At 44.7% G+C, this 23849-nt stretch overlaps 1 protein-coding gene across 4 annotated transcripts in view; it reads right to left on the bottom strand.

The window, feature by feature from the left end:
• The window catches only part of LOC147017591 (uncharacterized), a 66688-nt gene that overhangs the window by 19017 nt on the left and 23822 nt on the right, over window positions 1–23849 (bottom strand). For all 4 annotated transcript variants that reach the window (XM_085847325.1, XM_085847327.1, XM_085847328.1 and 1 more), the window contains exons 4-9: window positions 22095–23609; window positions 19955–21974; window positions 10808–10919; window positions 10503–10604; window positions 10066–10297; window positions 8281–8397 (exon numbers count right to left, since the gene is read on the bottom strand). In XM_085847325.1, the coding sequence (XP_085703451.1) occupies window positions 8281–8397; window positions 10066–10297; window positions 10503–10604; window positions 10808–10919; window positions 19955–21974; window positions 22095–23609 (4098 nt within the window). The remainder of the gene's footprint in view (window positions 1–8280; window positions 8398–10065; window positions 10298–10502; window positions 10605–10807; window positions 10920–19954; window positions 21975–22094; window positions 23610–23849) is intronic.

The following is a 23849-nucleotide window of genomic DNA, read 5'->3' as shown; positions in this document are numbered from 1 at the left end:
TCCAAACTATAAATGTATTGTGCCATTTCAACAAAAAGCTTCAGATCTTAAGGTCCTGAGTTCAAGCCCCAGCCATTCCAAAAACACCAGTAGAGTTGACTCAGCTTGTATCCTTCCGAGGTCAGCAAAATGAGTACCAGCTTGGTTGGAAAAGTGGGTCGAGTATCCTGTGTCGGAGCGTTGACCCGTGGAGGATTGTGCCCTCCAGCGAATGAAACTGTCTTGGCAGCCTTATGCACTTGACAGCATGAAGAGGATCATTCATATTCTCTACACTCGGGGCACTGAATTTGATGATAAACAACACAAACCATTTGTGAATGGTATTTCCAGGCTAACTTACGGCCTGCGATTCCGGAGAGTCTAGTGGGAACCCAAAGTAGCTTTCCCGGTTCCCCCCTTCGTGGTTTTCTCGCCCCAACCCCGGGTCTGCAACAATATATATATATATATATATATATATATATATATATATATATATATATATATATATATATATATATATATATATATATATATATATTGTTGCGAATTCGCGCCCGCCGGCGTGCGAGCGGCCACGTAACTCGAATCGCGGCACGTCGCCCACCGGACGGACAATTCTGTCGTGACCCTCTGTTAAACCGTAACTGTTAAACTACCCCGGGGCTTTCAACAAGCACCTCACACTTAAACTATTGGTTCTAACAACCCAGATTCCCGTCGCCTGTGTTGGTGTCCTCACAATTTCGGGCCTCGCCCCCCAATTTTCTTTCCGTGCCCTCACACGGTCTCATGGCTGGGACGCGTGGCTCCCCTTGGCAGGCACGACCCTCTGCCGAATCTCCCGCTATGGCACCCCCGGGCACTACACTGCCTCCGAGCCTACCAGCTCCCTAAACACCGGGGAGTGCCCCCCATGGCACCTACCCTGAAACGCACACGTGGCATGCTGGCTTCCCGGGCCCACAACACTGCCCACGCGGCCAACGGCGCCCCGGGCCCCCGCACCAAGCGGGCGCACCCATGCCCACTACGCTATCCCGGCCCCCCATGGGCCCTTGGCCTACTACGGCCGACTAGCCCGGTGCCCGGGGTACCCACTCAGCGATACTCACCTTCCAAAGCCACGCTCCCAGCCCGTCAACAGTCTCCTGCACCCCTCCAAATGGGTATCGAGCCTACATTCCGACCAACAGCAGAACGACCTCCATTTTGTAAATTTGACTAACCCCCTAACTCACTCTACACTGACCCCGGGGTCCCTTGGGCGGGAGTCACTCCTCCCCCCAATCACTCATCGCACCATGCATTCCCCATTCGCTCCACTCACACAGACCCGCTGGCCTCACTCACTCAACATGTACTCACCTCACAACTCTTCAACACACACACACACCGCTGAACTCTGCCATCCTTCTAACTACATCCCCTAACTAACTCGTGCTCCCACGTCGTCCCTTAAACTATAGCACGTTCCTTTTAACCTACGTAGCTAAACTACGTCCCCTCTACACATCCACAAGTCTGTCACTGTCTCCAAAATGTCATTTCCCATTTTTCCATCCTAAATCTCGACTAAAATCCCTCTAACTAATCCATTCCACAGGCCCCATGAGGACTTACCCCTGCCCCATGGAGCCGGTCGAGCTAAGCTAACCCTTCCCCCTAACTAGTTTCCATCCTGTGCCCAGATAAGGGGGGTCTTCCACCCCTTGCCCAGGAATCCTGTTCACCCGAAAGCGAGGCTTGCTGGTTTTTTTTGGTGTTTTTTTTATACATGCGCAGCACCAGCGCGGCAACTCACAGCTCGCGCACTTTGCACCTGCCCGTGACGTCATGCAGCTGCACGTGTACCTCGTCCCTCCTTGGATGGTACCATCCGGCAGGGATACCTCTCCTGCAGGATTCCAACCCCACGTGCAGCCATGACGTCACCGTGCGCATAAAAAAAAAACACAAGCCCCAGGTCTCGAGGGGTTCCCCACGCGAACACATGTGCCCTGCACGTTGGAGCTGAACACACCCGCTCGCATGGAGAACCCGTCCGGTCCAAATCCGTTTACGTGCCTAAACTTTGTCCGTCCGCGGGATCGGCAAATCCACCGCGTGCGTTTCCAGACCGGGACTTCACTCCCGCAAGCGAGCACGTGGGGGCCTCGTGCGTTGCACAGCACGGACCTCGCGCTCGCTGCTGGGTGAACCCGGCACGGTCCCCGAAACAGCTACGGCCGCTACTCGGCTTTTGTCTCTCTGTCGCCGTCGTCGTCGTCTCCATTCGACACACGCACACCTGCGTGTCACGACGCACAGACTCCACTCCATTACACTCACACCGGGAGACGCGGCTGCGTGCTCACGCATGCCCACCGACATCTCCCTCACATACCGCTCTCTCACACACACGGTCTCCCTTGCACTCGGCCGTTCACTCACGCATGCCACCTCCCTCGCACACGTGGCTCCACTCACTCGCGGCGCTCCATTCATACTGGCCGTTTCCCTCACACAACCCATACCACTCACACCCGCGGGGGCACTCGCCCGCGGTGCCTCATCCACACACGGCGTGCTGGGAGCACGCACTCCAGCACACTCACCACCACACAACTCACACACGGGGTCGCTTCCACAAACGGGGACGCACTCACACCTTGCACCACACACACCGGGACAACCACACTGGGGATTCGTGTCCCCACAAGGGTCTCCGGGGCCTCTATACCCCCCAAGCTCTCCGTGCATCCGTTCGCAGCACTCCTCCCCCCGAACTCGCTCGACACGACCAAACCCACCTGGTCGTGACTCGCCTCAAGGGGGCATACTCCCTCCCCTCGTTCCTGGAGGAGGCTATCCCGCTGCTCGCACCGGGTCTCCACACGCTCCGCGAGCTCCCCCTCATGGTCCTCCACTACCTCTGTGTGTGTGTGTGCGTCTCTAACCCCGTCCGATTCATCCTCTATCTCCCGTGTCTCGATTATTTCCGTCTCTTCCGTTATCTCCCTTGTCTCAACTAGTATTTCCATCTCTTCCCTTGTTATCTCCCTCGTGCACGTCCCCGTCACCCCAATTAGTTTTTCCCTCTCGGTCACCGTCACTGTTGCTCTCTCCGTCACCTTTATACTTCTCGCCCAACACGTCCCCCGAATTACTTTGTAACCCGCCTCCACCGCGGGCCTGACAGCCGTTGCACCCCCTCCCAGCTCGTTCGCTCCCACACGTGGAGTCGCCATTTTAAGCTCCCTGGTCACTGCCTTCATGCCCACCTGCAGGCTTCGGCACATGTTCTGCATCTCACCCCGCAGTTCTTTCATTTCTTCCTTCAAATTCGCCTTCATTTCGTTTGTGTTTGTATCCATCTTTTCGTTCATGCCTTTTATTTCGTTCGTGTTTGTATCCATTTTCGTTTTCACTTCATTCATTTGCTTGTTCATGTTCGCATTCATTTGTTGCGCATCCGCATTCATCTTTGCCAGCATGGCGAATAGCTGGGCCATGTCGGGTGCGCTTGGGTGAGCCGTTTCGGCAGGGATCGGGGAAGGGTTTTGGTGGAGAGGGGGAGGGGAGGTGTCATACACCACAGCCGCCGCCGCACCTATTTCGGGCTCTGGGTTCAGCTGGGCGAGTTCGTCCTGTACAACCAACATTTCCTGCACAGGGATTTCATCCTGGACCATGGATTCTACACATTCTAAATCCATTTCTAATACCCCCAGCTCCCGCTCGCCTTGAGACGCCATCTTATCTCTCGTAAAAGGGTTAATTTGAATCGCTCGTAATTTGGAGGGATCGGGGGTCGCTCCTCTCACCCCTGGACCGATTCCCGTGAATTTAGCTGGAGACAGGAGAGCCCGTTTTCCCGCTCTCCGACACCAGTGCCGCGAGGAGGGGGATGAGTTTGTGTCCCACGACCTGACACCAGTGTTGCGAATTCGCGCCCGCCGGTGTGCGAGCGGCCACGTAACTCGAATCGCGGCACGTCGCCCACCGGACGGACAATTCCATCGTGACCCTCTCGGACTAACGCCGGGAACTAGTCACGGGTGGGCCTTTCGGCCTCACCACGATCGTGCCAATCGGCCCCCCGCGTGGGATAGGGTTGTTCGCCAAATTCGACCTACCTAAGTACCCACACGGGGGTAGACCGGGCGATCGCACCTCGCCGCAGGTCGACTTCGGACACGGGCCACTTTAAGCGACCCGTTCCGTACTATCGGGATAACCGAGCGGTGTTATCGTCAACCTCGACGGTTCCGATTAATTATCGGGCGTATTTAGCCCACTACCAACCCTTTACGTGAAGTAAGATGGAGATTCAATTAAAGAAAAGACGAAGCGAAACGGGAAAAACAGTTCAACATGAGGCACATTTATTCCGCGGCAAACGGAAAGCACACATATACAATTACAACAATTATGCACCAAAAGCAATTGCAACAAAAGAAACACAATGCAGATCTACTACCGACTACGCGAGCACACGGCAACACTTTCACAGTTTTACTTTACAGACGGCGCCGACAACACATATACTCAAAAGCAAAAGAAAACGGCCACCCTCAACGACAAGGGGGCAGACGTGGTCTGTGGGCGCGAAACCGGGCGGAGCCTACCCATCTTGTGATGAGCCGCAAATGTCGCGGCGGTGCCCCGACTCCGCGCTCCTCCGCGGGTTTCGTTGGCACTGCTTGGAATGGGGTGGGAACGGGGCCCCCTTTCCGCACTATCTCAGCACGGGGGGGGGGGAAAGGGGGGAATTGTTGATGCTCTGGGGGAAAGAGGATAGCTGGCTTGCTTGGGTCCCGCGACGAGCGCCTCCACTGCGACCTCGACCGCGCTCCCGGCTTCCCCTCTCTGCAGCTCCCCGACAGACTCCAAACCCCGACAGACTCCGACTCTTCTCCAGACGCATCTTGGTTGCTGCTGCCACACTCCGCCACCGCCACACCCCTCCAACTCTCCCGAGCCCAAAACTGCGACTGCCTCCAACTGCTTCCGACCCAAAACAAAACTGACTGAATTCGCCCCGCGCTCGGCGCTTTATAGTACGGCAGGAGAACCCATATGCAAATTTCCGGATCAGGATGAGCTCGGGGGCGGAGCCACGCTCGCCCATTGGACGGAGGAAAAGTGGGCGTGAACCTCCCCTGATCCTCGAACTTGCATATATTGATTATACTCCGACGCGCTTGGAGGCGGGGCCAAATCGCCCCGCGCCCGCTGATAGGACGGATCAGAAGTGGGCGTGTATCATTCCTGATCCGACTTTTCCTCGGAAAGGCCGCTTTTTGCACCCGCGGCTCAGCGCGTGTCCCGCACGAGGCCAGGACAGCCTGACGCTCTGTGCCCACAAGCGGTGCGGGAATGGTGGCAGAAGGAGGAGAGGTGAAGGTGGTGGAGGGTTTATTGTGGTGGTGATGGCCATGGCGACGCTTGGAATGGCGGTGATGCGATGTTTACGGGAGCGAGCCGTGACGGTAAAGGTCCTGGCTGTTGGCGCTGTTGTTGCTGTGAAGCGGCGTTGCGGTTGGTGGTCGCCGTGTGATGGCGGCCGAGACGTGGCTGGTTCAAAATAAAGATAGAACAGAAAAACGGCTATCTTAAAGGGTCGCAGCCCGAATGAATCACATTTATTCCCTCTAAACAACGGGTTTGGGGCTAACTACACATGTACCCACAGAGACATCTCACCTACGGGACCTGAATGGTGGTTTGCGAATTTCTTCAACCACAACACTATATATATATATATATATATATATATATATATATATATATATATATATATATATATATATATATATATATATATATATATATATATATATATGTCGACACCTCTGTCATTTCATTCTGGGATGTCGGGTTTCACGAATTGTATAATACAACTCGTGATGAAATGACAGAGGTGTCAATATATATATATGTGTATATATATATATATATATATATATATATATATATATATATATATATATATATATATATATATATATATATATATATATATATATATATATATATATATATATATATATATATATATATATATATATATATATATATATATATATATATATATATATATACATACATACATACATACATATACTGATTATTTTATTCGGGTGTAGTGGCGTGCGCCTGTAATCCGGCGACTCGGAGGCTTGGGTTGGAGGATCGCTTGAGGACGGGGGCTCTGCAATGGGCAGGGTGTAAAGCAGCCCGGAATCATGGCGAAACCCAAATCCTGATCCCTGTGTCGTAAGAGGCGACCAGGGTTGTGTCAGGAAGGGCATCCGGCGTAAAACCTGTGCCAAATCAGTATGCGGATCATAACGGATGATCCGCTGTGGCGACCCCTAACGGGAGCAGCCGAAAGATGAACAACATACTGATTATTTTATCTCCTGATCTAAATCTAAATACGTTTGTACCTTAACTTTAAGGAGCACAAAGTGTCAACTTTGAAATCAAAATGATGCACAAAATTATTGGAACATTTAAGTCTGTTTTGTAATTGTGTCAAAGATTTTGGGGGTAAAATAAAAGTCCATTTACTTGATTGTAGAGTGCCGTAATGTCTGGTGTGTAATCGAATCGTAACAGCTTCATCGCTTTGCTGCACTTACATGCACGCATTCGAAACTCCTTCCCGCGATCACTTACACGAGTTGTATTCTACAATTCGTGAAACCCGACATCCCAGGATGAAATGACAGAGGTGTCGACATACATATGCCCACATCCGCTTAATTTGTCTAACGTCTTATTCTCATTTTCATCCTTCGCAAAAGATGAGGAATTTCTTGTCCTAAAATGAGGAGAAAGAACCGATGAAGAAGAAAACAAGAAGTTGAAGAGAGAGAGAGGAGACGATATAAAGTTTTTTTCTTACTTTTTAAAAAATATTATGAAGAGGATTTTTTTAATAGAAAAGGGAAGAAAAGGGAAAAGAAAAATGATATTAGAAAACAAATATTCTTCCTTGTGGATTTGTGGCCCTGAAAAGCAGTGAAAGCGGTGGTAATTCTGGCCGTTGAAAGCGATGCTCTGTCATTAGACTCTAGCTATTGTCAATAATTATTCTTTTGATGATAGACCAGGTGGGTATTCCCGTCAATCATTCTTCATTCCTGTTTGTCAATCAATCAGAATTGACAGGAACGCGATGACAGTAGGCATAGGGACCTACCGTCTGATCAACCAATGTGTGTAGACATACGTGTACTCCGTGCACGCTTAGCCGAGACCGCCCCGTGGGGAACATCCCTGGATCCAGGGTGCAAGAGTAGCAATGGTGGCCCTGCACGTCGGGGTTATCGTGCATGACTCAATGGGGGAAATAAACGTGCAATCGAGATCGCTTGTACTTACATACATTTACATAATTATGAAAGCTCTTAAAGTTCCCTGATATGTAGAATATAGATATACTGGTATATGTTATATGTATGACAATTGGAATATAATTGAAATTCAACATTGAAAGTTTTTAAGACTGATTATTTTCTATACCTGTGTATTACCTGCACCCCCGATTTTTAACCTTTTTCCGCCGATAAAAAGCGAGGTAAATACACCAGAAAATACGGTATAGATTAATAAAGTAAAACTAAAATCAAAATACATGATTTTGTGCCTTGGTGCCAATAAACACACACTTGAAGGCAAAAAACAAAGGCACTTCCACCTTGAGAAAGATTTGCCACCACTAAAACACACCTCTTAGCAACATGTGACGAAATTTGGGAACGTGATGACATTTATCCACCCTTGGCGATAAATCTACCCCACTTGCTTCCAAGAAATGTATTCACATTCTCGATGAGAAATCCCCCTACCTAATCTACCCTTCTGGATGGTACGGAGAATGAGTCTTGCTTGTGAAGGGTAGGGTCCATCTGCATCAACAAGCAGGTAAAATATTGGATATAATTCACGTAATGTTGATCGAGGTATGCTAACCGCTGTGCAGAGCAAGGAGGAGCCGACGTTTTGGTTGTTAACACTTTGTTGGAGCAAAAGAAGTTCCAACAGGTGGGCTTGCCAGGAAGCTTGAACAGCCTAGTGGGTAAAGTATGGATCCTCCATCCTGGGAGGCCTCTTTTGACATCAACAAGTCGTATAAATGAGCCACATGCTTCCATTTTGGAAATACAACTGCACATTAAAACCCAATTTTGATGAGACAAAAAAAATACATGAAAATAAATGCAATAAAACTACTTTGAAAAGTAGATTATTGGGAACAATGGCAAATGGATGTACAGCACCACTGGTGGAGAACACAAAACTTACCTTTGAACAGGCGGTGTATCCTGAGTGGCATATCTCCAAGCACACTGTCTCTTCCACCATTAATGCTGAATCCAAGGCCTGATGTCCCAGCTGGTAAGCTCACAGTTACAAATGGCCCTGCAAATGCAGATCCTGCTTTTAGGGGCTATCTGCATATTACATATGAAAGAAGGTGAGGGGTGAGGTAAAAAAAATCCCAACCTTAGCACTGTCGCGATTAAGCTCAGTACATTGCATAAAAAAAAATTTTGAGAGCAGTAAATGTAACACTTATATAAGGATGTATCCAGAGAAGAATTAGTTAACTATAGACCTATTCATTTAACTTCAGTTGTGGGGAATATGTTGGAGATGTTAATTGGTGATCGGATGGCTGCAGTGCCTTTTGCCAATGGATACAAGGCCTTCAACAATTTTATAGGAGTTCCACAAAGCAATTTCTGATTGGATGAGGAAAGTGCAGAGAATATAGAAGATACTGTATCTATACTTTCAGAAGGGATTTGATAAGGTACCATATAGAACGCCGCTAGCTCAGGTGAGGGCTTGCTGAATGGATTGATAACTGGCTGGGTGATAGGATGCAAACAGTGGTTGTGAGTGGGAGGATATCTGGCTGGGAGTTGTGGGGTACCTCAGGGATCAGTATTAGGGATGTTATCATTTATAATGTACATCAATGATTTATACAGTGGGGTAAAGCAATGGCTTTCCAAATCTGCAGATCACACAGAACTTGGGGGTAAGGCAGGCAGCAGACACAGGGATGATGCGATTAGGGAAAGTGGAGATGTACATAATGGACAGAAGATTGGCAGATTCAGCTTAACATCACAAAATGTAAGGTGCTGAGGGATGGGTTGGACAAATTAAAAGAGACTACATAATGCAAGAGTCCGCACACACACGCACGCACGCACACTTCTCCTTTTAGGAGTAAAGAAGATTTGCAGGGGATTAATTAGAAATCACAAGAGATAGTATTAACACTGTACAGGAATATTGTGTATGCCTTCGGTCACCAGATCCGGGGAGGAACATAACTGCCATAGAAAGGGTTCAGCACAGAGTGACTCGATTCGTTCATAGGTGAGCAAGACTGAGATACAAGGAGCGGCTTCTTCATCTTGCGTATGGCAGCTTGGCTGCCGAGTAGCTGTAATTTTGTTGGAGCGCGAATATGCCGGTGATGCTGTGCCCCTATACCAGTACACTGGAACTCATTTCTCCAACCTCAGAGGATGACAGGCTGAATCAACCCCACCTGGTGTTAATTCAGCAGCCAGCAGGGCTTAAACTCAGGACCCTAAGATCCCAAGCCAGCCAGCCACCCTAACCACAAAGCCAACACCAGACTTAAGGAGTAGCTGAAGAGACAAGACTTTATACATTAGAAAGGAGTTGATTATGAGGAGCTCTGACAGTGATGTTTGAGATAATGATGGCGATAGACAAGATAAGTGCAGAAGTGTACATTATTTTTTATGAAATGGATAGCAACAAGGATCGGGGACCACAACCCAAGAGTAAAGAAGCGGAGCATTAGGATAATATCAAGGAAGGCGTCTTTCACTGAAAGAGTAGTTAATTCAGAGAATAGTGAATTTTCCTCCTCAATATACTCAAAGGGAAGTGATTTTATCAGTTAAATCAAAGCTCGGATAAGACCAGCTTGCTTTAACATCTGGAAAAAAGCCACTAAACCCAAAGAGTAAGGACAGCTGAGTAAATATCATGTGTATAATAATTAATATTTTCACACTGTTATATTGTTATTTAACTCACCTGTGCATGCACACTTGCTCCAAATTTCACTTGCTGATTGTATCACCTTTTGCTCATGATCTTTTGCCAAGACAAGCAGAGCATGTGGACTTGTTCTAGCTTTGTGCAAACTTCTGAGAGCAGTGCTTTGTGACACAGCCAACAGCCATTGACCATTCAGCCACAATAACCTTTGACCATGGTGGATGGAACCCTCATTCGCAGCCACACCCCCAGGAAACACCTGATGAACCTTGGGAAGGCACATTGGATTAGAAATTTGTTATGCTCGATGAAATATCGTGAGCGATTGGTGATGCGTTAACACTGTATTGGAATTGGGGCACGTGCAAAGAGTTCTGGTGTTGTCGAGTCTGGCTAAATGAAAACCTCATAGACGTAGATGCCAGCAGGTGATTAGGTAACCAGCAGGGGAGATTGAAAAGCTTGCGACTCACTGTGACATAAGGCAATTCCATGTCTGAACCACCAGTAATGCTGAACCCAATGTCCATTCCCTCCTCCTTTCTCAGCACCACAAAGTATGATTCCCAGAAAGCCTGGAAGTGAAACATCAAATGAACAATCCTCACCGAAGTTAGCTCAGTATCTATTGAGCATTATAATTCACTTGTGAAATAGGATGTTGAAACATTCACCAAAACATGGCAGAACTGCAACAAAAAGTTTATGTCCTGAACAATGTTCAACAGCAAGAAAAGTGGTGGAGAGGTCTATAAATATCAGGCTTTCTCATAATTACCTCGTGTGCTTGAAGCTGCTCTAAAAGACTCGTTAGGTCAGATTCTGGCAGAAGGCTTGTCAACCGTGCTCGGGGTCCCTTTCCCACAGCATATGAAGAGAGCACCTCCAAACTTAAATGACATGCAGGGTCAAATGAAAATAATAGGGTTCAATAGGGGTTAACAAGGGAAAACAAAGAATTTTAAGAGTTTACACAGTAATAGGATATTCATAAACAATGCTTTGCCAAATTTTGAGAGTTCTGTCATGTGACCAACATGAGGGAGGGATGTTAAGCCCACAGGTTAGATAGGATGGCAAAAAGAGGGGCTTAATGAAACCAAGCTCCGAAAGCAAAAATCACTTCCAATCACAGGCCATGAAAAAGCCCAAATGGTCAATTACTAAGTTACATGAGAAATTAGAATGGCACTCGGTAGAGCGCATACCTCCGCCAGGGTGAACAGTTTACGTTTTATATCCCACTGAAAGGCAGGATCTGCATCTGGACCTGAAACAAAATCTGATTTTTTTTTGTATTGTATACCATGTCGAAGCTTATGTAAGAGATAATACACAAATATATAACAGGGCAGGAGACAAGAGGGGCGGGAGAGGGAAGCACAAAATAGTGGGGAACAAAAACAACAGGAGATCTGTGGAAAGGAGATAGATGAGGCAGGGAAACTGGCTTCTGCTTGTCACCTGTCCAACTCATCTACCTAGTTTTGTCATTATCCATCCCCAACTTTTTGAAATATTGTGCTCCATATAACTTAATGGTGAAGAATCACTTTCAAAATTCTCGGACCTCGATCTTCACTAAAATCGTCTCAATTCGTCCTCGTCACACACCCAACCTCTCCAACAAATTTTGTCCGAATCCGTCCATAACCTTTTGAGATATCCTGCTAGTGGGGCAGATAACAGCAATTTTTGAGAGGAATCGTGCAAATGATGAAACAAGCATCAAATTTGGCACATTTGTTCTCCAGGGGATTCTAATCAAATCTGCCTGATTGGCCATTTGAAAATCCAAATTTTGAAAAATTTGAAGAAAAAAAAACTTCAAAAAAGTCAAGATCACGAATCAATGTTGGATGCTGCTGGCTGAGATCGGTGAATGTTTCAGAAACATCATCAAAGACGTTCCAAATCTGCCATGCAGTTTTCTTCCCTTTACCGCGGAAGGCAGACACGACGTCACATCCAGTGAACGCATGGAAGTATGGGATCCCTCTAGCTTTCTCAGGCCCTATTGCAGAAACTACCTCATGGACTGGAATCCAACACGCCTTGGCTCCTTAGCCAAAGGCAATCCACATGTTCTCAAGACCTAGTTCCTGTAAGGATGGCAGTACATTGCTATGACTAGTACGTCCGTGTCATTAGCCTTAATGATAATGGACTGCTACCATCCGTCGTTGCATCCCTGGCGTGTACAAATATTTGAGTGTCAGCTTCTTCATGACAACGTGGAGACACAGCATCCAATGACTTCCTTGTGTTGCTAATGGCATCTTCTCCTTTTGTGACAATGACTGTGCTTGTCGTCTGTGCTTCACACATCTTTCCGCAAGGAAGTGAAACAGCTCAGTCTTGTTGCTGTCATCTCGAAGAAAGCTTCTCCAGTTACTTGGGGTCTTACTGGTTCCTGTCATTCTTCTTCTGATTCCTTGCCCCCTATTTGACCTTGCCTCGGACTTCACACCTGACTTCTTGTACACATCAAACACTACGTCCACCCTCTCGTACCTGGCACCATAGGATTCCACATTTGGGATGATGTCTTCTTTAGCATAGTCATCAAATATCTTTGAAGTGCGTGGAGGAAGAGCATTGATAAGTGCTGAGCCATCAATGATGACTGCATCTCCCCTTGGTTCTCTGTCTGGGATGTTCACTTGCGCTTCAAGAATTTCAGCCAGCTGTGACTTCAAATTTTTTTGAAGTTTTTATTTTTTTTTTTCAAATTTTTCAAAATTTTGGATTTTCAAATGGCCAATTGGGCAGATATGATCAGAAAGCCCTGCAGAACAGAAATGCCAAATTTGATGCTTGTATCATAATTTGCACGATTTTTATACTGTCTACTACACTATGCTCACAGACAGACAAACAGACAAATCAACAAAAAGGCAGACAGGGGTGAAAACAACCTCCGTACACCTTCGGTGGCAGAGGTAAGCAACTAGATGTACTACAATTCCGGCAAAGTCTAAAATAATTCCTTAATAAACAAATGACATGTAAAATAACCCTTAATTAAATCTAGTCATCTTACCTTATATATTAAATTAATAGCCAGATTGTAAATAATGCGTGCAATAGCCGACTGTCCTTTCCTACCTCACCGCATTTCCGCTTTCTGTTCTTCCAACGTTAAACTGGGCATGAATTTCACCTGGGTAGAACCTGCATTTTATCGGTGTCAAACCAAATAAACATTGGCGAATGGTACTCGAGGCTTCATGTGCGAAAGGTCAAGGAAGTAGTCTAACCACTGAAACAATTGACAACTACACACAATACAATTGATTAGTGTATGTGCAAGAATGGGATGAGGTAAAGTAGATCGGGTGAGCAAGGTAAGCAGACCACACTGACATGGCACACACTCACCGCCACAAAACATAACCATGCCATACCAGTGTGCCACTTCATTACGCAATGACACACTCTACATATACACCACTCACGGAGCTCTGAAAGGAGGGACAGCAAGACAGTGCTCCCCCGGAAGTGCGTGAGTGAGGTTAATGCTCAAATAACTGCTCACATACTGTACATCCATATTATACTACATCATGTGCTTACCCATGCTTGTGTTTAATTGTTAAATAAGGCAGAGTGATAAGCATTTGCTCTTTGTCCATTTTTCTATAAATGCTTGGTGAATTTTTTTGTTTGAGATTATTTTGTTGATTGAACATTTGATTGATTTGAATTCATCCATTTACACCACAAGGAAATAAAAAGTTCTTCAGTTTATTTATTTTTCTTAATAATAAATTCCTTGATGACATTTTAACCTGTCCATGCTTGTCATTTCCTTCCATTGACCCAGCATTGTCTGAATCTAGATTGACTGGGAGATAATAAATACCCAAACTAATTAACCTGTCATAGTCTACGTGCACCAGCGGTAAATGCTCGGCCACCTTACTTAAGATCCAATCAAAATAACATTAGTGCATCGTCGAGGGCACATTCCCTGGTCAGGAGGCCACGTGACCTCGAGTTAAACGGCATATTAGACGGTGGACACTGGAACTCATGTTTAACTGATTGGCATTCGTGGTTGTTAAGCAACCCACCACACCACAAAGTTAATTGTGAGCGGTGGCCCCAGGTCCAGTTATTCCGAGGAGAAACGAGGATTAACCCCCTCATAATATACTCGGTACCCGTGGCCATAACATTGTGTGTGTGTGTGTGTGTGTGTGTGTGTGTGTGTGTGTGTGTGTGTGTGTATAAATATAGGGTGTCCCAAAAAAATATACAACTTTTAAAATGCTTTGTTTGATCCTAAAAAAGCAGTAATTTTGTCACTAATGCTTCATTTCTTGTTGCAGAGACCCTGAAGTTTATTTTGATACCAAGCAAGCGCAAGAAAAATGCCAAGACTGACCGTACAACAACAGACGAAAATTGTTGAACTTTGGAACCAGACGAAAAGTGTCATACAGGTGCAACGTCTTTAATCGAGACATTTCGGTATCCACTTGCGCCATGCACCAAACTTTCAGACAATAAAGTGCACCATCACAAAGTTTACCAATGTGGGAACCATCTGTGACCTTCACAAGGGTCACAGTGGTCGGAAGAGGACAGGTCGTAGTGAAGAAAATGTGGAAATGGTGAGACAGGCGGTCGTTCAGAGTCCAAAAAAATCGATTCGACGACTTTCTGCCGAGACAAACATTTATAAGAGCACCGTTCAGAGGATCCTTAGCCAAGACATTCATGCCTTTCCATACAAAATTCAAACGGAAATGGTGCTTACTGATCAACAGAAATGCAAACGACTACACTTTGCAAATTGGTTCTCAGGAAAGTTGGAGGAAGACGCAGACTTCCTCAAAAAACTTCACATGACGGACGAATGCCATGCTCACTTGTCCGGGGAGGTAAACAAGCAAAACTTTTGGTACTGGGGAACTGAAAATCCTGGTAATGCATCAACTGAACTGGTGCCTCAATCTGTTCTCAAAGTCACCATGTGGGTGGCAGTTGGTTGGTATGGGGTAATTGGTCCATACTTCTTTGAAGATGACCAGGGACGCACTTGCACAGTAAACCAGAGGAACTATCGCGAAATGATTCAGGAATTCCACCTGCCTGAGCTACGTACTCAGACCGGAAGGAGAAACAACCTGATCCAGATGAGAACCCAGTGGTCCCAGCAGGATGGGGCACCGCCCCATACAGCCAGGGAAACAAGGCGTTTTCTCAACCAACATTTTGAGGGCCGCTTTATCTCCCTCTACGAAGACATTGAGTGGCCACCGTATTCCCCTGACCTTACTCCTCCAGACTTCTTCTTGTGGGGGTTTCTCAACCGGACAGGATCTATGCAAACCCTAGGCCTCAGACCCTTGATCAGCTGAAGGAAAACATCCACCGAGAAATCCAGAACATTCCTCAGGAAACGTTTCCCAAAGTGATGGAGAACATGACAACGCGTTTGCAGGCAGTGATCGGACAACGTGGAGCCTATGTCGAACATGTGGTCTGAAAGAAAATGACGATTCTTTACCAAAATTTAAATTTTGGTGGAAATTTTGACATTGGAACAATAAACTTCAACCTTTCAGCTTTCTATCCAGCCATATATCTTTTTAAAAGTATATGTTATGACCATCCTCTTTGCAAATGAAAAGTTGGATATTTTTGGGGACACACTTATGTGTATATATATATATATATATATATATATATATATATATATATATATATATATATATATATATATATATATATATATATATATATATATATATATATATATATATATATATGTATATATACACACACACAAGCCGGTAGGCGACATGGGTGGTCGCTTTATAATTGCATACTAGTCATACAGTTTTTGACGGAGTGGGCTGAAATTTTTTGACAAAGAGGTTGATTATAGTGCACATAAAAGCGCAGAAGATTTTTGATTTTCGAAAAATATATCTTTTTCGGATTTTTTCAAAAATTTCAAAGTCTCGTTGCTTGGCAACGGTGGTGTCCATAGCAACGGTGCTCAAAAGCATACAACTAGATCCTGGTATGAGCCCACCAGTCAAGTTTCATCAAAACCGGTTGACTCCTCTGGCCTCCAGAGCTGTCCATTACATACAGACAGATGGAAAACCTGAGAATAACGGTAGTCTAGCGACCACCCAGTTACACTAATAAGAGGCAATGTGTGCATGTGTGTCAGTGCGTGTGTCTCCTCCATAACTCCAAAACCATGAAACTTAGCAGCCTGAAACTGCATGCATACGAAGAAAACTCAAAGGAAGGGCAAGAGTGAAAATTGGGTGTTTGGGTTAATTAAAACACCCCTTTTGAAGATAATTAACGACCTTATTTAGTTATATCATTCAAGTGATACTTGGCCACCTTGCTGTGTAGGGTCATAATGCATTTACTGGGTAAGCTTGCTGGGGTCAGAAGCCACCATGTTTTTTGGCCTGGACGTAAGCTCCAGATTTGAAAGTATCAGCAGTTCCGACTCCCCCAAAAAGTGTTAATTTGTCCAATTCGGACATTGCATGGGCGTTTCGGAGTGCATAATTGTATCAAGGACAATTGGTAATTGCTTGCCAAGCCAGGTGTTCCGTTGGATTGCTTGAGTGCTTAAGTCACTTACCGAGCTGCACAGTACAGTTCATGTCCCGATTGGGATGTATGGTCGACAGGTACTACCATGTCGAGGTACATATACAGCACAAACGGACGTGGTACATAAGGGTAGATTTGGATCTGTATGGACTGTCCATGGGTGTGTGGACATGCCATGCCTGTTATGGGCACCATGGTGGCAATGTTTCATCCCGTATCTTATGGGGGTTATATCAGGTTTTCCTTTATCCTCGCACCTGTTTCTAAGCATTTGGTTATTGGATTTGTTTGACAAAAGTTATATGTTTCCCTTTGTGAGTTTCACAGCAAAATATGTTTGATAATAATGCCCGATTTCTGAGCTGTTTGCAGTATTAACTTGTTTTCTAAATTACCGAGCCAATTTTTTTCTACCCATCACATGCAGCTGTTTAAAAAGATTAATGTTTGTGATCATACCCTTGAAACGTCTATATGAATGTAACGTTTTTTTTACGGTGAAAGCTACTCGAGGTTTCTGGGTTGTATATAGTACATACTTTAGTCATTAATCACACTGACTCCAACCTGCCAATTCCCGAAAACTTGCCTATATCAGCCGTGTGTGTGTGTGTGTGTGTGTGTGTGTGTGTGTGTGTGTGTGTGTGTGTGTGTGTGTGTGTGTGTGTGTGTGTGTGTGTGTGTGTGTGTGTGTGTCCATCCATGGGGTTTCAGAACGTGGAATGGAGTTCTCCCAGGGCGGGCTCAAAGTATCCACCTTCATTTCGGTAAGGGGTCATGATTCATGGACCAAGCTGTGAAGTTTTGTTTTCAAAGTTTTGTGCCGAGGACTCTCTTCAGGATTGTTACTGAGCACCGGACGGCTTCCAACTGTAGTTCGTTTGTTATATTCCCATGGATGCTTTTTAGCTCACCTGTAAAGTAGTTCCGGGGAGCTTATGGGATAGCGCATCGTCCCTCCATCCACAAATATTTGCAACTTCTTCTCAGAAACTACACATACGATTTCAATGAAACTTGATCACAACCTTCATCACCCGTGATGGCATTAAAAAGAAACTGAAAGGGCACTAAGTGGGTCGGCCAGATAGCTCAGATGGCAGAGCACTGGTATGGTTTGTTGGAGAACCTGGGTTTGATTCATGGTCTGGGCCATATATATATATTTCTTATATTAGTTGTGAGGATTGTGGATACAGTGTCTTATGCTCATGCAATATTGATTATTCTTAGCTGGAGCATGCTGGTTATATAGATTGTAAGCCCATAGTTCTTTGCGATATTCAAAATGGCTACTGAACGGTCTTTTGTGATTACATAGTGAACTACAGTAGGCGTATTAATTATTATTCTTCATTGCTGTATTATGCTTATTGTATTTTGTTATACTAGTGAGTGCCCATACATGCATGCCTGTACGTGCGTGGCCGTACGTGAAAAAAAAAAAACTTTCAAACCGCGTGCCAGAAACAACCACACAGGCCGTTCCTTCGTTCTCACGTGCCCATACGTGCATGGCTGACATGCAAAAAAAACCAAACAAACAGACAAACTTTCAAACCGCGTGTCAGAAACAACAACCACACAGGCCGTTCCTTCGTTCTCGCGTGCCCGTACGTGCGTGGCTGACATGCAAAAAAAACAAACAAACTTTCAAACCGCGTGTCAGAAACAACAACCACACAGGCCATTCCTTCGCTCTCACGTGACCGTACGTGCGTGGCCAACGTGCAAAAAAAAAATAATAATAAAATAAAAACTTTCAAACCGCGTGCCAGAAACAACAACCACACAGGTCGTTCCTTCGCTCTCGCGTGCCCGTACGTGCGTGGCCGTACGTGCAAAAAATAAAATAAAAACTTTCAAACCGCGTGCCAGAAACAACAACCACACAGGCCGTTCCTTCACTCTCTTGCGTGCCCATACGTGGAAAAAAAAGTAATAATAATAACTTTCAAACAACCACACAGGCCGTTCCTTCGCTCTCGTAAAAGATGATTGGATTGGGGCATTGTGTTTATCTATAAATGCGCATAAGAAATCGAGAAATTATTAGAATACAGTAAGTCATCACTATCCTGAGGTCCGTACGTTGTAACCCGTAATGGGGAACGTGCTCTAACTTGGCCATAACTTAGGAACCACTTGTCCGATTAATTTCAAACCTTGAAAAGGCAAACAAACAGATATTGCTGGAATTATAGACAGATAGAAGATAGATATTGTTAGGGTGCAAAACGCCAAGCAACTTGTCCTGTCATTGGTAACTGAGGATCTCTTCCCCAACGGCCATGCCTACGCAGCAATGTGTCCTGCCATTGGTTTGGTAATTAGATGGCCATAACTTGGGGACCACTTGTCCGATTAATATCAAACCTTGAAAAGGCACATACTCAGGGCCCCAGCTATATACCTGGCAAGTTTTAATTAGATCGGACCAGTGGTTGTCGAGAAACAGCGGTCACACACACACACACACACACACACACACACACACACACACACACACACACACACACACACACACACACACACACACACACACACACACACACACACACACACACACTGCTGGAATTATAAATAGATGTCATGCTTAGCTATACATCTGTGTTGTTACAGGTTCTCCTGTTCTTGCTGAATAAAGCCTACATTGAATGAACTCAAACGATTCAGCCTTGTTGATTCACCCTCTGGCTATCACACTGGTGCAATTTTATTTCGCGTTGTCGTCTCACATTCTCCGATACGCTATTACCATTACATACATTATACAAGGTGACATAGCGCCTCGAACATGCTGCCAGATTTATTTGTTTTTCCTTTCAAACCGCACATGGCTTTGTCAGCCAAAACAAAGTTAAAATCACATCACCACTCACAAGGGTTTTCATTTTCGTTTCAGTGGCCACTCCTAGGGTTTTAATTCTTAGAATTGTAGCTAAATCTGCAAAAGGGATCATCAGTTTTGTCAGTCACTGGGATGGAATTTCTGAAGATGGAAGGTATTAAACAACTTACAACCACGGTGCATAAAAGTTACTTCATGTTGACTTTGTAGGAATCGGTTTGGTGGGTTGCACGTAGCCCATCATAACCGGTTTGCCCAGACTTTATCAGTGACCACAGTACTCAGGGAGAGCACCTGACCTCCTACCTCAGATATTCTAACTGTGAACATTCATGCCTTTACTTTATACCTATCTCTACTAAACTGATCTGGAATTTTATTTCCACATTATGTCTATACAGCACCAAGAGAAACAATATTTTAGCATCACATGTTTTTTTTTACTGCAACAATAATGATAAAGTGTTGATCACGTACCTGACTGACCAGCTCTCCTCAACCACAACCTTCGATTCCCCACCACCTACTAGCTCGGTCTCAGCCTCAACTTCAAATCCTGCACTCCATCTGCAACCTTTTCCCTTTGAGTCCTTCATCTCAATTTCATGCCCTTCGCTAGCTGGCCAAGGCTTTCCCGGGAACTTGTCAAGTCCGACAGATGGGGTGATGTACTCATTATTCTGATCACCTTTCACTTGCACCTCTTCTGGCTCTTTTAACACCTCGTTATCTTTTGCCACTACATGTATATCTGTAGGGTCAGATTCCAGACTGGGAAACCTGCTTTCTCTCAAAGCCTCAACCTGATTAAACATCGGGGGGTTAGAAAATTGCAAAGACTCATTTGGCTTGTTGAGGAATTTATCAGTATTTCCAGCATCTACCCAAGATCCATCATCCATCGTTGAATTTGGCCACAGATGCAACTGTGATTTCATCTCAAAAGAATTCATTGATGTAGACAATGACTCCTTCAGTGACTGGGGCCTCCAGGATGGCCAACTCGCACCTTGACGATTTCTGAAGGTCTTCCTGGATTGGTCTCGGTCGTTGTACCTCGGTAATGCTTCAAATGATTGAATCAAAGCTTGCACAGAAACCAAATTGGAGTCATCATAGTCTGCTTTAGTTTTGCGGTTTTTTACTTCAGCCAAAGGGGCTCCAGATTCAGCTGGAAGCAAATCCGTTTGCTGCTTTGTTGCATTGTTGGCATTACGAGTTATTGCTGGCATTGCCAGTGGCTCACCATCACCAAATGCCAACAGTGGTGAATGGTATTCTGCATGGCCCACATCTTCTTTCACACACTTGCTCCAACAGCGAACTTTTTCAACTTCAACATGCCTTTCCTCACAAGCAATATTTGTGGTGCTATCGCTTGTGCAACCTTCGATGACTTTGAAATTATTATGCAGACCACTTTCATCCATCATCACCGGTTTCACCTTATCTTTGACAATCTCCTTTGCAATGTTTTCAGAGAATTCACTGTCCTGCACCTTAGTTTGTTTTGCCGATATCTGAGATGGCAATTGTGGTGACATCTGCAAACTTCCTAAGACCAAAGGAGAAATAAACCATTGATCAACAGGTGAAGCCGAAATCTGGTCATCCGCTACATTGGAATCATCTGATAGTGGAGGTGGACTTGGTGGGAGGCTTGGTGCTGCACTGGATGGAAGGCTAGGACTGCTTGACGATGTTCTTCGACTTAGGCTCAAGTTTTTTGGATTCCGAGTCAACATTTCCCAATCAGCAGAAGATGTATCAAAATCAGACGATATCTTTCTGCAAGCGATATTGATCTTATTGTCATGAGCATCCTTCTGTGGCTCTTCCATAGCCGTGTCTTCCCTTATTGGCATTTCAACATCTTTTCTTTTCCCTTTCTCTCCAATCTTCCAATTTTTACATTTTGAAGCACGAGTGCATTCTTCCTCATTCTCACTCCAATTTTTGTTATTCATATTCTCCTGATGCTTTGTACTCTCCTTCTTCCAACCCTCCTTCTGGTTGCCTTTGTCATCTTCCAACTCCACTTTGTTGTCATCCTGATGCTGTATATTCTCCAAATAGGTCATATCATCATTTTCCCTCTCCGTTTGTCTCTCACCGTCTATTATCACCATCAACCCTGGACCAGAAAATTTGGCCATTTCACATTCTGTCATTCTTTCCTCTACAACAGGCTGCTCTTCCTTAACTCTGTTTTTGCTCTGCTTCATAATATCACTGTTCACACTCATTAAATCATCACTCATTACCATCTCCTCTCCTCGTGATCCCAGCAGCTCCGCAGGCATAAAAGGTTGGCTAACTATCGCAGAGTGTGGCAGTGAAGATTCCTGCCAAACAGGAGTAACTGGTGTAATGAACAATGGATTTGAGGAAGATATGAAAATCAGGTCGGAAGACAATTTGAGCTGATGATCAAGGAAGTCAGAGGAAGAGGAACTTGGGCACTGAGTTAGATCAGGCAGTAAGCTGGAAGAATAACCTAGGGAAAGAAATAGACATGGTTGAAAAAAAGTAAAAAAGAGATTAAAAACAAAGTTCATCATAATTTGCAACAACTGGAAAGACTTTGAATTAATTTTTTATTTTTTTTTAAACATACCTTTCACATTTTGTGGATTCTCTGACTTTGATGCAACAGGTACGATCAAGTCATGCTTCATATTTTTGCCTTCTATATCAATGTCCTGCAGTGACTCTGTTGATTCTCGAGGCAGCACAGTAATAAACACTTCGGGCTCAGATTCAGAATCTGATAAAGCAGGAACATTTACAGCTTCAGTGCTCACTTCATCCACTGCACTTTGCTTTTCAACCTGTTGATTGCAAACTGATGACATTACCATTGAACGATCCTTTGGCAGCTCTTGCGTAACAGGGTGTGTTGCTGAGTCTTCAATAAACAGGTTACACAATGGTGCTCCTGTGACAGACCGATTTGACCAAATGTCTTGACAAGCATTGAGTGCAGGGTCGAATGTATATTGTTGAGTTTCTTGAGCGTCATCTTTGACCAAATTATTGGGATCATCAATTGATGCACACCTTTCATTGCTAATTATAGCCAGTGGACCACTCTCTTCTTCCACCAAATTAAAAACCTCTAAAATTTCACTAGATTCAGAGCTGAACTCATCTGTTGATCCCGTTTCTGAATCCCATGCAGAAGCATACATGGAGAGGCCTGAGCATGGAGGACGAAGAGGAGAGAGATTGGGCATGGCACTGGCTGTGACCGAGCCTGATTCTCCATCACAACACAATGACCGAACATGATCAAGTTCACGATTAATCCTTTCTTCGCCGACATTATCTGCAGGTTTAGCTTCATTCATACTCTCCATTCCACCATTATTAACTGCTAATGCGTCTTTCCATTTCTTCTTGATGGAATCTTTCCCCCCCCAGCCCTCATATTTATGATTCTCATCACAATAATCATTTTCTCCTCCTTTCTCGATTCCAAAAAAATTATCTCGAAAACCTCCAACTGTCTTCCCTTTGCTCAGGACACATGTTTCCATCTTGCTTCCTTCCGTGACATAATCTTTTGTTAGCACTTTATCAAATGCCCATTGGTCCTGTGCCTTTCTTCCTTGACTAGTGTCAGTTTCCAACAATTCATGTCGCTTTATTGAGAACTTCACAGTTTCTTCACTCCTCTTGTTCTCAACACTTTCTGCTGCTTCATCCCCAATGCGTGCTTCAAAGCCTCTGCTTTGCTTACCTTCTTTCTCTTCATCTTTCTCAGTATTTTCATCTAAATCTCCATTTCTATTGATTTCATGCATTTTCTGCACGCTCCCTCTTCCTTCCAATGCATGAGATATGCATTTCCTTTTCTCGGTACTTCTTATTCGTTTCATGTCTTCCATCATCGTCTTTCCATCATACATCTCTTCATTTTCCCCAAAGTCCTCAAAATCACTTGAAACGTCTTTTGGAGGAGGAAGAAAATCTTGCCACAACTCTTCTGTTTTTGGTATCACCTGAGGACAATCTCTTACATCTGATCTTGGAATAACCAACATCTGCTCTTGATGAATTTGATGACCCACAAAAGTATCCTCCTTTTGGATGCCATTGGTGACAGAATCTTTTATTTTTCCCTCTGAACCTGGTGAAAAAAAAAAATATGGTGAACTTAATTGTGGAAAAGTTTGAAAGATTCAATCTTACTCTTTCCAAAAGCATTTGTGGTTGTAACATTGATTAAAAGATTGAAGGACACAAACAATATTCCGGTCAGGCATTGGTATAGAAGTGAGATGTTCAATTATGAAATACTCGCTGTTCTTCAATCTGAAAATTTTTCAATTTGGTATTCTAACTTCTAGTTACACACGTCTGAAACGCA

This window comes from Eptatretus burgeri, chromosome 11 (genome assembly GCF_056783735.1).
Source record: "Eptatretus burgeri isolate ZD-2024b chromosome 11, Ebu_testis_v1, whole genome shotgun sequence".
NCBI classification, from domain to species: Eukaryota; Metazoa; Chordata; class Myxini; order Myxiniformes; family Myxinidae; genus Eptatretus; species Eptatretus burgeri.
This window is presented reverse-complemented; position numbering and strand designations above follow the sequence as displayed.